The sequence below is a fragment of the Ictidomys tridecemlineatus genome, chromosome 3, assembly GCF_052094955.1.
Source record: "Ictidomys tridecemlineatus isolate mIctTri1 chromosome 3, mIctTri1.hap1, whole genome shotgun sequence".
NCBI classification, from domain to species: Eukaryota; Metazoa; Chordata; class Mammalia; order Rodentia; family Sciuridae; genus Ictidomys; species Ictidomys tridecemlineatus.
In genome coordinates, this window is record NC_135479.1 from 3695911 (window position 1) to 3709400 (window position 13490).

At 59.1% G+C, this 13490-nt stretch overlaps 1 protein-coding gene and 1 long non-coding RNA gene across 4 annotated transcripts; both read left to right on the forward strand.

Moving 5' to 3' along the window:
* The first annotated feature begins 399 nt into the window (after positions 1–399).
* Positions 400–3007, forward strand: LOC144375946 (uncharacterized). Its single transcript, XR_013435855.1, has 2 exons — positions 400–816; positions 1249–3007. It is a non-coding gene; the product is annotated as an uncharacterized LOC144375946 (long non-coding RNA).
* Positions 3008–7677: 4670 nt separating this feature from the next.
* LOC101975053 (uncharacterized) lies at positions 7678–13468 on the forward strand. 3 transcript variants are annotated; one of them, XM_078041566.1, is made up of 8 exons: positions 7678–8029; positions 9707–9790; positions 9971–10054; positions 10391–10479; positions 10969–11154; positions 11928–12065; positions 12230–12422; positions 12910–13468. In XM_078041566.1, exons 1-8 carry the CDS (start codon positions 7828–7830, stop codon positions 13191–13193), a joined length of 1260 nt encoding a protein of 419 aa, XP_077897692.1. In that variant the 5' UTR covers positions 7678–7827; the 3' UTR covers positions 13194–13468. The 3 variants fall into 3 exon arrangements, with proteins under 3 accessions (XP_077897692.1, XP_077897693.1, XP_005332676.1); XM_078041567.1 differs by having other exon boundaries at positions 12230–12411; XM_005332619.4 differs by lacking the exon at positions 9971–10054 and having other exon boundaries at positions 7679–8029.
* Positions 13469–13490: the final 22 nt, after the last annotated feature.

Sequence of the window (13490 nt, forward strand, 5' to 3'; positions counted from 1 at the left end):
TGTGAAGGAGACACCCCTTGTGCTTCCCAACCTTGGCAGGTCCTGGCACCTCGAGTTCCAACCTTCCTTCTTCCCAGAGATCCCCTCCCAAACCCCGCTACGATGACAGATGTTCTTCTCCTGGTCTCAGCTGTTCTTTGGCTGCTGGGGTCAGGCCTGGGATGTCCCGGATGTCCCCCAACAATGGCATGGTCCATCCCTGCAGGACTTCCAGAGAAGATAACCTAGAACTGCCTGCGGGGACGGGATGACAGATGGGTTGGGATGTGGAAGGACGCTGTGCAGAGCTGGGAAACTGAGGTTTGGATCCTGGCTCTGGAGCTGGAGAGCCTCTCTGAGCAGAGAGCCAGCGGCTGGAGGGTACCCCTGGGGCTGCACACCGGAGCCGCCGTGAGTGCCCCCGGGTTTACAGTGGGTCGTGGTGCCCCTCATAGATCAGAAATATTGGGAGTCAGACACACACTGTCCAAGGAGCTTCACAGGGGAGCTGCGTCACTGGGGAGTCTGTGGTTTCCTCTCACCATCTCAAGCCCCTGCCGCTGCCCAGCATCTCAGGAGAGTGTGCATCCCTACTGCTAGTCTAGGAAAAGATAAAATTCAAAGTGCAGTTCTTACCCAATGTTTTCACACCACAGCAAAGTCCAAAGTCCTAAGCTGAACTCCTAAGTCGGGAACCACCTGTATTCCCTGTCGGGAAACTGCCTGTCCAGGGGTTCAGGCCCTCAGCGGGCTGGGCACCATTCCTGCCCACACCTCTTGTCACTGAGATGCCAGGACCCTACTGCAGTAGTCAGGGAAGCCCACCCAGGGTGACAGGTGAGCCAGTCCTGGAATTCTGCGTCTCCAGGGCAGAGCCAAAGCCTTGGCTTCTGTCCACACGAATCCCACTCATGTCTGTCTCGGGCACCTTCCTTGTTCTTTCCCACAAAGACTCTGGCCCTGTGGCTGCAGGAGCAGAAGAGGGTGAAGGGGAGGGCCTCAGAGGAAGGGTGCTCTCCACGGGTACTCTGCCAAGCAGGCAGTGCCCTGAGCTGGGCCTCGAGCTTGTGGCCCACTCACCCTCAGTCCCCTGTGCCCAGCACTGGGCCAGTGCCTGTGGAACTGGATCTACCCAGAGATGGCTGCCGCAGGCCATGCCAGCATCTGACCCTCCGTCCTCCTGACCAGCGGGCTGAAGGGCCAGAACAGGGGCCCCTCACAGGCAAGGGCATAGGCAGGCAGGGAGCTGACCCTTGTGCCTGGGTCCAGGCCCAGTAACAGGAAGCAAGAGCCCTGATGCCGGTAAATGAGATCCGAGAGAGATTAGAGGTCTTGCTGCCTAATCAGAAGCTGCCTGAAGTTGGAGGACAAGTTACTGGAAGGAGGAGGAAACTGCGGCGGTAAATAATGTCAAACTGAGCACAGGCCCCAGCCGACAGCAGCAGGCCTGAGGCTGTGGGGCGGGGCAGGTGGGGTGAGGTGCAGGGGCTCGGTGTACCCTGGACTCAGCTGGAGCCTGGGCCCTGGACAGGGGGCTTAGACCCTCCCTGGGCTTCAGTCTGTTCCAGAGCTTTGCAGGAACCCCTGGGACTCAGTCCCCAGGCCGCTGCCCCCAGGGTCCACGCACATCACAGCCTCCCAGCCCCCCAGGGAGGCCCTTGAGTCGGGGACCCAGCTCTGGGGCTTGCAGGGCTCCCTCAAGTCTTCTCTGCCCCCCCCCAAAGCCCAGGTTCCTGGAAGCTGGCTGCTTCCCAGCAGCTCAGGGGGAGTCGGGGCCAGTGGTCCCAGAGGGTTTCCCAGGGTTCTGCCTGCTCCGCCCACCCTGCTCTCAGGCCTTCAATTGGGCTCCTAGGCTCCAAATCTGCCGCCCAGCCCCACCCCACCCCTCAGGCCCTCAAAGCCTACAGCTCTCTGTGGCTACACCCCTGGACCCCAAAGTGTGGGCGCCTGACCAGTTGCTCCAATCCCAGTATGCAGAGCTCCAGCCTCTTGGGAGGAGGGCCCAGGGCAGTGCCTGTCATGTACCAGGCCTCCTGAGGCTGGGGCAGGGTTCCCAGGCTGACCTGAGGCCACCTCTGAGTGCCCTTGGTGGTGGTGTCGTCATGGTAACCCTGGTTTGCCTGGACCCCTGTTGCCTCTGATGCTTCTTCAGACCAACCTCAACTGTCCGCCCTTGACCCCCACCCTGACCCCGTGACCCCAGCCTGAAGCAGGGCAGCACAGAACAGAGGGTGGCCTCCTGGGCTGCCAGACTTCAACAGTGAAGTGTCAGGTGGACAAGCAATGGCTCCTCCATGTGTCGGGCACGTTCCCCAGCGCAGGAGAGAATCACCATGACCTTGGGGAGAACGACCTTCACAAGACTCGGGTCACAGAGCAGGGGCACACTCACTGTGACTACGGGACAGGAAGGCTTCCTGTTCATCAGCGATGCTGGAGAAGCCAAAAGACAAGGCCCAGCGGCGGTGAGCAGCGGCGGTGAGCAGCGCGGATAGGCAGATTTCAGTCTGGCCTGTCAATAAGATGCCGGGCCCTGGCGCACGCCTGGGATCCCTGTAACCCTGGAGCCTGAGGCAGGAGGATCGCAAGTTCAAGGCCAACCTCAGAGAGAGAAGACAGGAGACAAGAGAGACATGACACGGAACAGGTTTTCACAAACAAGGACCACACACTCACCAGGATGGCCCGAGCTGAGGAGTCTGACGATGCTGAGTGTTGCTGAGATAGACATGCAGTGGGGAAGTGGGAGAGGAGATCATTTCCACCCTTGGGAAATGGCTCACCAGGTGTCCTGTGACACCAGTTCTACCCCCAGGCATGCGCCCTGCAGAAGCTGAGGCACCTGAGCCCAGGAATCAGGAATGAGAACGTGGCCAAGTGTGGTGGTGCACTCCTGTCATCCCAGCAATTTGGGAGGCTGAGGCAGGAGGATGGCAAGTTCAAGGTCAGTCTCAGCAATTTAGTGAGGCCCTAAGCAACTTAGCGAGACTCTGTCTCCAAATAAAAAATAAAAAGGGCTGGGGATGTGGCTCAGTGGTTAAGTGGCCTTGGGTTCAATCCCTGGTACCAAAACAAACAAACAAACAAACAAAAAGAATGCTCCTGGCTGCATTGTTTGTAAAGAGCCAGTGTAGACACAGCCCAGAGAATGGAGAAATAGAGTGTCACAAACAACAGTGGAAAGGTACATGTGGTGGCAAAGCAGGAACTTCAGCCCTGACAGATGGCTCTTGGGGAAGTAGTGTCTGCTCAGAGAGGCCAGACCTAAAAGAATCCACGCTCCCAGAGAGTTCAAAGCCAGCCACACTCCACACACAGGAGGGGACGCAGACAGGGGGCAGAGCCCTACGAAAGGCAGGGAATGTCCATCAGAGCAAGCAGCTACTCTGGCAGAGGGAGGGTTGGATGGGAAGGAAGTTTCTGGAACCCCGGCCCTGGTCTATTCTTGATATGAGTGGCCACCGTGTAGGAGCTCATCTGATATTTATGTTTATTTGTAACACCGTACAAAAATGCTTCCTGCACTTTTCTGTAGGAGTGCTGCATCTCGTAATTTAGAAAGAATAACAAGTGTGTTTGTGCAGAACTCTGGGATCTGGCACTCTCCCCGGCCCAGTGCCTGGAGTTCACTGCCGCCAGCAGATGGGGTGGGGGTCATCATCCTTAGCGGGGCAGGGGCTCCCTAGCTCCACGAGCAGAAGCCCGCTGTGACCTGTCTGTAGTCTGCCTGCCCTGTGCCCGGTGGCTCGCCCCCTGCGGTCCCCCCAGCTTTAGAGCACCTCTCTGTGGACTTCCCCAGGTGGTGCAAGGCAGATGCTCTGACCTGCTGTCTGTCTTCCCTGACCAGCGGGGAGATGCAGGGGCTTGGGGAGCTCCAGTCCTTTCCCCTCCCACCCTCCCAAAGCGCAGATGGCCTTGACATGGGGTGGCCCCCACATGCACCAGCACATGCCACCGCCATACCCAGCCATGTCCCCAGGCCCAGGGCCCTGCCCTCCTGCCAGCCTCCCAGGCTGGAAGCGATGCTAGTGGTACAGACAGTGTCCCCAGACTCACAGGCTATCAGGTCTGGGTGCAGGCCAGCACCCTATAGAGGGCTCAGAGCCAAGGGGATGGGATGGAAAGGACATTTCCCTGGCCCTGTTTACCAGGACCCGCTATCTCCAGCTCCATCTGCTGCCTCCTTATCTCCACAGGGCCAGCCCCGTTCCCAGCAGCAGCCTCCTGCCGCTCACTTCCTGCCAGCAGCCTTACAGGAATATGCACACTGAACTCAGCCTGAGAGAGAGTGTGTGTGTGTGTGTGTGAATGTGTGTGTGTGTGTGTGTGTGTGTGTGTGTGTGTGTGCGTGCGCGCCCATACCCCAGAGCCAGGGCCGCCTGTGAAGGTGCCAGGGAGCCAGGGGGCTGTGGAAGCAGCCCACCAGGGACTCCTATCTCGAGGCTCCTTGAGCCTGGGCCTGTCTCCCCCAGCCCTCCGACTGAGGAACAGGTCGAGAGGGCCAGCAAGGGAGCAACCGCAAGGTCCCCAACCGCAAGGTCCCCAACCTTCCTCCAAAGCAGGGCCTGCACCAGTTCTCCACTCATGCTGCAGGGCCCCCAGGGTCAGGGATGTCAGACGCTGTGTCCCCACTTGTCAACCACTCAGCTGATGGTCACCACGTCCTGGAGCCAGGCCCTGTGTTCAAGGGTGGAAGCCCTGGGCCCTGTGTGCCTGGAGCACTCCAGCAAACCAAGGAGTAAACCCACAACAACTGTGTCCACAGCAGTGGGAATCAAAGGAGCGGCAGGCCTCCCCAGGTGGGCCACCTCCCTCCCCTGCTGGGCTGGGGCCAGGCGCTTCCTGGAAGAAGAGGCCTCTCAGAGACCTGAAGCCTGAGAAGGGGTTTCTGGGTAGAAGGAATGCAGGTGCAGAGACCCATGTGTGGAGGGAAGGCCAGCAGACCTGTGGAACAGAAAGGTCACAGGCCAGGCCCGGGGACAGCCATGGAACTTCAAGGGGTAGAAACAGTGGCAGGAGTAGGCTGGGCTGCAGGGCCAGTCCCTGAGGCCAGGAACCTGCTGGGCCAGCAAGAGCCCAAGGAGGCCTGGCCAAGCACTGGCTGTGGGGAGAGAAGGGGATAGCTGGTGCCTGGGGGCAGGAGGTGACCCCTCCACCTCTGGTGGTGGGAATTCTCCTGCTGAGAACTGAAGACAGGACAGAGTTACAGAGACAGGGGAAGGGGTCAGCACAGAGCCAAAGCAAGAGGACAAGAAGAATGGCTCTGTGGAGCCTTCTCACGCCAGCCTGGGAGCTGAGACCTGTCCCCAGCTGCCACCGGAACCTGACTCAGATCTCAGGTGCATCCAGGGACACACACACACACACACACACACACACACACAGAGGGATACACACATGTACGCCATGCACACACATATACACCACACCCACATTCATGCACATATACACAACCCACACGCATGAACCCACAGATACGCACGCCGTACACATTCACATACACACACCCACAGGAGCCCAGGTGGCCTCCTGGGGAAGAGCCTGGGAAGCCCTCCCCAGTAGGCCTCACGGAAGCCACAGGCCCCTGCCTTCCCCCATGTCAGTCCACCCTTGCTGCTCCTTTCACACTGTAGGCCCCACTGGGCCACAGTGGGGCTGGTGTGGGTGCTCTGGGGACCAGGAGGACCTGGCAGATGGAAGCTGTTCTGTCCCCACTAGCCCCAGGGAAGGGTTACTCTGCCTCCTTGCCCTGTTCCTTTCCCAAGCCTGCAAGCAGGGAGGCTGCCAGCCAGAAGGTTCTGCAAACAGGGAAGGACCTGGGACCCACTCTTTTGTCTCCCGGCTCCCCTGAGAGCTGCTGCAGAGCTGCTCCGGCCCATCCACCTCCCTTCCTTCCCACAGAGGCCCCTGCTCCCCACCCCCTACTTCCCAGCAGAAGGGCTGGGCCAGACCATGAGATAAGGACCTTGTTTTCTAAGGTCAGACCAGGGGGACTCCTGCTGTAGGGAGGGCAGTGATCCCTTTCCTTCTACCGGGGTCCTTGGGGTCCCAGACCCACAGGGACTTGCCACCCACCCTTTCAGGATGGCCCTGCCAGGCCTGAGCCCTGAGAGTTGGTCTCAACCTGGAGGCAGGGTTTGGGCTCCATCTCCCGTCCCTCTCCCTTCTCCAGCTGCTCTGGGGCCTTGGGCTTGCCAGCACCAGCCTGCCCAAGGCTTTGCCCATGCTGTTCCCTGCCCAAAGAACTGCCTCCTCCTTCTCCTGGTGAATGCCCTGCTCTGTCCTCAAACTGGACTGAGTCGCTGCTCCCTCCAGGAGGCCTGCTCTAGGGCCAAGACTAGGTCTCCCCAGCTGCTCCCTCCCAGCACCCCTCTACCCCAGGGGCCTGAGCAGGGCAGGCTGTGTCTGCTCTCCTCAAATCTCCAGGCCTGGCTTGGAGGAGGCCTGGTGGGCGGCTGACGGATGAGCCTGCTCTTCACCCTGGGGGCAGAGGGGGCTCCCCAGCTGGTGTGGCCTCTGCTCAGGAGACAGACAACACCCGAGGCCTGTGCCCTGGGGAGGGGAGCTGCTGAGCTGGACGGGCCCTGTCCTCCCTGTGAGGGAAGGTCACCCATGGTCTGAGCTGAGTCAGGGTGCACCCCCCAACAGCAGCACCTAGCCCCAGAGCCTTGGGCTTCTAGACCATGAGCATTATCAGTAAAGACAGTCTCAGAGTCACAACAACACTAGAATGAACACTCCTGACATAAAGCTTCCCATGAGCTGGCACAAGGGCCATGGCTAGACATACACAGTCACTGACACCCACAGCAGCCCATTTCTCAGCTGAGAAAAGGGAAGCATGACTTGTTCCAGGTCCCACAGCTGGCAGACGAGTTGGTGTTTAGATATTTGTTTGTTGCAGTGCTGGAGACAGAACCCAGGGCTCACGTGTACTAGGCAAATGCTCTACTTCTGAGCTGCACGCCAGACCTGAGTGAAGGATTTGATCTTCACACACGGTCAGACAGCCACTGGTATCCTTCAGCACTACCCTGCCTCTGTGGAGCCACCTGTCCCCCAGGGCAGGGGTGTGTGGAAGAGGGTTTTTTCCTAGACATTGCATTGGCAATCACCCATTATGCCTGGTGAGGTCGTATGCCCGGACCCAGTACCACCCTTGTGTTCCCTGCTTGGCACCTACCTAGATGTACTTGGCACACAGTAGGCGCTCAGTAAATCTATATGGAAAACAGTAAACCAGAAGAAGCTATTTGTGTGTGTGTGTGTGTGTGTGTGTGTGGTGCTGGGGATTGAACCCAGGACCTTGTGCATATGAGGCAAGTACTCTACCAACTGAGCTATGTCCCCGGCCCATGAGGCTTCCATTTAGGGGCAACATAACACTAAGCTGCAGAGCTGTCCTCTGGAGACAGGTGATCCCTGGATCCCAGCAATTGACCTCAGTGACTTTAGACATGTTCCTTAGCCTCTGGAGTCTCAGTGTCCACATCTGTTAAACGGGGACAAGTGTTTCCCAGAGCTGTTGGGAGGTTTGACTGAGTTAAATCCCTAGCGTCTGCAGCGGTGCAGGCCCACTGCGACAGCCACAGGAGCAGCCCATTCTTTTGGTCTCCTCTGCGACGGACGGCGAACCACAACTCCCAGCATGCAACGGGGCCCTCCCGGGCTCGCCGCGAGCAGCGTGGACTACAACTCCCAGCGTGCCCAGCGGCCTGTCCGGCCAGGGTCAGCCAGCCGCTGCAGTCTGGACGCCGAGCTAGCCGGCCCGCTTCTGCTAGACGGCCTCCCCGGGAGGAGAGAGGGCAGCCACTCCCGCCGGGCTGGGAGACGGGCGCTGCCCCCGCCATGCTCTCCAGACTGGCCCGGGCCGCGGCCCTGAGGCTCGGGGCGCCCTGCGCACGATGGTTGGGAAACCGGGCGGGGGTCCCAGCCCACGTGGTGGACCTGCGTAGCGACACGGTGACCAGGCCCGGGCCGGCCATGAGGCGCGCCATGGCCGAGGCGGTCGTGGGGGACGACGACTACGGCGAGGACCCCACCGTCCGCGGTGAGCCGGGCATGCAGGCCCGCGGCGGGGGTCGTCTCTGGATGACCCCAGGGCGCTGTCCATGGTGCTTGGCGGGGAGGGCGTCCAGGACTGGGCGCTCAGCTGACATTCAGACCGAGCATTGCGCGCTCTGAGAGCTTGTTGGCCCATCCCCTCGGCCCGTTTTGGAAATGCGGGTCCCACACTGGGCCTGCTAAACTAGAATCTGCATTTTAATAGGTAACACAGTGACTTGTTTGCACAGTGCATTGTCACCCTGCTGCCATCTCTAGTCAATGGTAGAACCGGTGTTTGAATCCAGTTCTTTTTCTTCTTCTTCTTTTTTTTTTTTTTTTTTTGTTTGCAGTACTGGGGATTGAACCCCCGGGATCTTTGCCACTGAGCTATGTCCCCAGCCCCTTTTATTTCTTATTTTAAGATAGGTCTAAGTTGCCCAGGCTGGCCTCAAACTTGCAATCCTCCTGCCTCAGCCTCCCAAGTCGTTAGGATTACAGGTGTATGCCACCATGCCTGGCTTGAATATAGTTCTTCTGACTCTAAAATCCATAACCACTCTCCTGCACCCTCTGCTGCCTCCATGAGGACAAGCAAAACCAATCTGGAAAGGGGGGTTTTCCATAGGCTACACCTCCCTAGGATTGGGATCTAATAATCCAAAGGGTGGTTTAAGGATATAGGGGCCCACAACCCATCCTGAGCTGAGAGTTGTTTTATAGTGAACCACTGCATTGGTTCTGCTGGGCTGGGTATAGCCCTTCACTGGGCCAGGAACTAGTCACCAGTTAAACTCCCAGGGCTTGTGTGTAGGGTCACTGGGTAATTGGGACTGGTCATGCATGGGCAGACACCTGCTGTTACCAGGAGTTTCAAAGATGCGAGGCACTGCTGAGCTCAGCAGGCAGCCTGCTGTGTAAACCAGTCACCACATCAGAGCCAGGGAGGTGCTGTGTTGACAGCAGCCTGTGAAGCATTCCTTGGGAGCCAGGGGTTAGGGGCAAGTGCATGGTTCACAGGGAAGGGGGACTTTCCAGAGGTGCTCCTTAAGGATGGCACCTGTGCCCCAGGCAGGGAAGGGAATTCTGATTCCCAGGCACAGGGCTTCAGAAGCACATGCACACTTTTTTTTTTTTGCAATGGGGCAGAGGTCTTGAATGTCATGCCAAGGGCTTTGGACCTGATGCCACAGTCAGAGAACCAGCATGGGCTTTAGAGCAGGAGCCCCACATTGTCCTCCAGCTGAACCCTTTGTTCTCCCTCCAGCTCCCTAGAGCTCCCCGCCTAGGGGTAGAGGAAGTCAGCAGAGAAACCACAGGGCCCCACCTGCTGGAACTGATGGGAAAGGAAGCAAGACAGGTGTGAGGTTGGGGTGGAACACAGGGTTCAAACCACAAGAGAGTTTCAGTGGCCTGGTGGGGGGAACCATGGCTGATGAGGAGGTGAGGTGCCGTGGGTTGACTCAGGAGCCTCCAGACCCAGCTGTGTGGTTACCCAGGCCACAGACTGTGCAGCTGGTAGACTGGAGCTCCAGCCACGCCCACTTGGCCACTCACCTTGGCCTCGGGCAAAGGGGCTCACATCTGAACAAAAGTACTTTGAACTGTGCCTGTGCAGCCAGCCTGACTTCTCGGTGGTAACTGTTGACAGTTTTCCTTGCCCCACCCTCCCCTTCCTCCTCAGAGCTGCAGGAAAAGGCTGCCCAGCTGCTGGGGGTGGAGCAGACTCTGTTCGTGCCCACCAATACCATGGCCAACCTCATCTGTGGTGAGTCTGACTCCCAGGTCCTCCATGTACCCACTGCCCCTCTGTATCCAGGGCTGTGACGTTCATGAACAACTTTCCTGGATTTTTGCTGGGTGCAACATTGGGGTGTCCTGGCGGAGGAGGGGAGCAGAAGAGACTGAGGTGGGCTGACCCCTGTTCCTCCCCTGTTTCTCATCCCAGGGTGCTCTGGCCCCACAGTTCCTGTAACCACACCATCCTCACCCCTTAGGCTGTCCTGTGGTACCCCTCCACTTACCTCACCTAGTAAGCACCCCTCCCGGTTCCCTGTGTGCATGTGCCCTCAGTTTGTTGACAGGGCCTGGTGGCTGCTAGTGCCCTGAGCTGCCAGTCTCCAAGGAACAACAGAGTGGCCAGCTTCTCCCTGCAGGGGAGGTTCTGCAGGTGGGGTCATGGACGTGTGGCCCGGCATTCACAGCGTCCCATCCCCAAGCTGTTTATCCCGCCCATGGCAGTAAGGTGTCTCAAAGGGGTGCTGTTTCCTAATTGGCATATGCTGTGGCCCTGGGGCTCAGCCCAGATGAAGCACATGGGCACCCTAGGACTCAGAGCCAAGTCCTACCCTCCTTCCGTTTGTCTCAGTGATGGGCCACTGCCGGCGCCGGGGCTCCCAGCTCCTCCTTGGGCAGGAGTGCCATCTCCACGTCTATGAGCAGGGCGGGGTGGCTCAGGTAAGGACCAGGCACCACTCCCCTGGGGCCCGGACATCCTCTAGCCAGTACAAGTGGCCTAGGTGCTGCTTCCCAGGCACCTGGCTGGAACCTGCAGAGAAAAGGGGAGAGCCTGACAGAAGCTGCGGGAAGGTGGGAGGGAGAACCAGGTCTCAGCTCTGCAGGTAGGGGCAGAAGCGGCTGCCTGCCTGGTGCTTGGTGCCCTGCTGCCCCCTAGTGAGCACTTGGAACACTGGCACTCCAGGAAGGAGCCAGAGGAAACAGGGAGACATCTCAAATGAAAACGGGCCAGGGGCCTACACACCCTCCTCACTTGGGATGCTGTGTCTGGATGCACAGAGCAAGGGAAAGTCCTTGAAACCCTGAGATGGGAAGGAGCAGGCACAGATTGGGGTCTGGCTCCCTATTCCAGAGGACCCCTCCCATCCACCAGGAGTACAGCTGGACCCCTGGACCTGCCTGATCCTTCACCCCTTTCCTCACCTACAGATTGCTGGGGTGCACTCTCACTTGCTCCCAGACCTGCCCCATGGGACCCTGGACCTGGATGAGCTGGAGAGGGTGCTCACTCGGGGCCTTGGGAACCCGTATCACCCAGTCTGTGAGCTTGTATGCCTAGAGAACACACATAGCAGCTCAGGGGGCCGGGTCCTCCCTATCGACTACCTCCGCCAGGTAGGCTCTGCCCCGCCACTTCCCCCACTACCAGCCTGCTCCTGGCTTCCTGTGTCTTTTGAACCCCTATCTGACATGTCACAGGTACCTGTTAGTGCACACCTGTTAGTGGGCAGGCTATCATGGGGGAACATGTGTCGGCCCTAGGCTAAAGATGCAAAGGGGATTACTGTCCAGTTTAGGGGCCCTGGTCCCTGCACTTGTGTGCACATGTAGGTATCAACATATGTGCACACACACTCACTCTGCTGAGAGCCAAGTTCCAAAGCAGCATTGAGGACAGCTGCCCTGGCCCGGGAACACGCTCCTAGTGAGGCTGGGGAGTGAGCAGGTGTTGGGTGCGCCTCCAACTTCCCCTGGTCCTTAGCAATAGCAAGGGGGCCAGGAGGCTGCCGCAGCTGAGTTCTCCTCCCCAAGTGACTGCGCGGGCACGCCACCTACCTCTATGTCCTGCACTCCTTGGGGCCTCCTGCTGCTGTCATGCAGCTTAACCAACATGAGACGTTATGTCCTTGGCCCTTGGCAAGTGCTCCATAAAGAAGAGTTGAGTGGGTTCAGTCCCCAGTACTGCAGGAAGCTGGCACACCCACGGCCCTGGGTTCCATCCCGGGCACCAAAACCACTCAAGTTAAAGCACCACCGAGGCTCAGGCAGCACAGCGGAACCACTCAGGTGGTTCCAGACCCCTCAATTCTTCAAGAGCCATACCCAGGGGCCTCCTAGAGACCTGCCCTATCACCTGTCCCATTAACCTCTGCCTGCACTTCACCCAGGTACACCTCTTGGCCCAGTCCCATGGGGCCCGTGTCCACCTGGACGGAGCTCGACTGATGAATGCAGCTGTGGCTCTGCGTGTCCCCCCCGCCCGCATTGTGGAGCATTGTGACTCTGTGTCCTTCTGTCTCTCCAAGGTGGGGAAGCCCCTGGGCTGGTCTTCCAGACAGATGGGGTGGGGGTGCCTTGCAGAGGGAGCTGAGTTTCCCTGAGCTCCTGACCTGCAGCTGGTCCTGGACTCCAGATGCTGCATTGCCCCTGCCTACCGATGGGTCAATAGGAGGCTCCTCTCTTCCCACAGGGCCTGGGTGCACCAGTGGGGGCCCTGGTCGGGGGGCCCAAGGACTTCATCCAAGAAGCGTGGCGCCTCCGTAAAGCCCTGGGTGGGGGCATGCGCCAAGCCGGGGTGCTCGCCGCGGCCGCCCTCGTGGGACTGGCTGAGGCGGAGGAAGAGCTGCCGAGGGACCACGAGAACGCACGGAGGTTTGCCAGAGGTGCTCGGTGCCCCCCTTTGACTCCTTCCCACCTGTGGGGGGATTTCCTGCAGCAGGCCCAAGCCCCCAGCAGGTCTGCACCCCCCTAGCCTCCAGGATACTGATTTTGCCACTGAGTATCTAGGGTGGGACCCAGGCCAAGTCGCCTCACCAGCCCTGCTCCACGCGGCACCTGATGCTAGGAAGCGCTCGGTGGAGATGGGATCATGGTTCTCTGCAGAATCACAGAGTGGCCTCTAACTCGGGTCTTTCCTCCATTAACTGAGCCCTCATGGTGACCCACTTCAGCAATAAGGAAACAGGCCCAGAGAGGCCCACTGATCTAAGGTCACATGAGTAAACAGGTCCCTGTGATCCCCAAGGCCATGTCAGGACTGGTGCTCTTCTGTGGCAGCTGCTTGCCCCTCCGCCTTCCCCAGCTGACTGGGGGGTAGGGCTGTGGCAGGGTCCTGGGGTGGGGCTTTTCTCACGGTGGGACCTGGCACAGGACTCCAGGCCTTGGCATCGCCCCACTGCTCTGTGGATCCTGCTGCTGTGGAGACCAACATGGTGCTGGTGAAGGTGGCCGGGCTGCCCGCTGCGGACCTGTGCCAGCGCCTGCAGGCTGTGAGCCCGGACGAGGTGGCCCAGACAGGCCATGCTGTGCGCGTGCTGCTGTTTCCCTGGACAGAGCAGTCTGTGCGTGCCGTGTGGCACCGTGACGTCTCCACCCAGGACACTGAGCTGGCACTGAGGAAGTGGGAGTTTGTGCTGAGGCAATTGGGGCCCTGAGGATGGGCCCCTGGGCCCTGGGCCCGGCTGGGACTGATGTGGGGCGTGGAAGGGCCCCGAGCCTCTGGCAGAGAAGTACAGGCCAGTCTCTGGGGGAAGGTGACTCCACCCAGAGCCTCCGGTTTTCTCAGTGATGTCCCCACTCAGTCAGAGACAACCAGGCAAGGGATGGGACAAGATGTGACTGAAAATCAAGAGAAAAACACAGACAAAAGAAACAGACACAGGATCACAATAAAGGACTTGTTATACACAGGCTTTAAAATAAAATATTTTTTTTTTTTTTTTAAAGAGAGA

Bases quoted from the DNA above. Each gene is read 5' to 3' on its own strand.
- LOC101975053 (XM_078041566.1), top strand. From the start codon at position 7,828: ATGCTCTCCAGACTGGCCCGGGCCGCGGCCCTGAGGCTCGGGGCGCCC. The intron at 8,030-9,706 runs GTGAGCCGGGCA...CTTCCTCCTCAG, and splicing joins CGAGGACCCCACCGTCCGCG to AGCTGCAGGAAAAGGCTGCC. The intron at 10,480-10,968 runs GTAAGGACCAGG...CCTCACCTACAG, and splicing joins AGCAGGGCGGGGTGGCTCAG to ATTGCTGGGGTGCACTCTCA.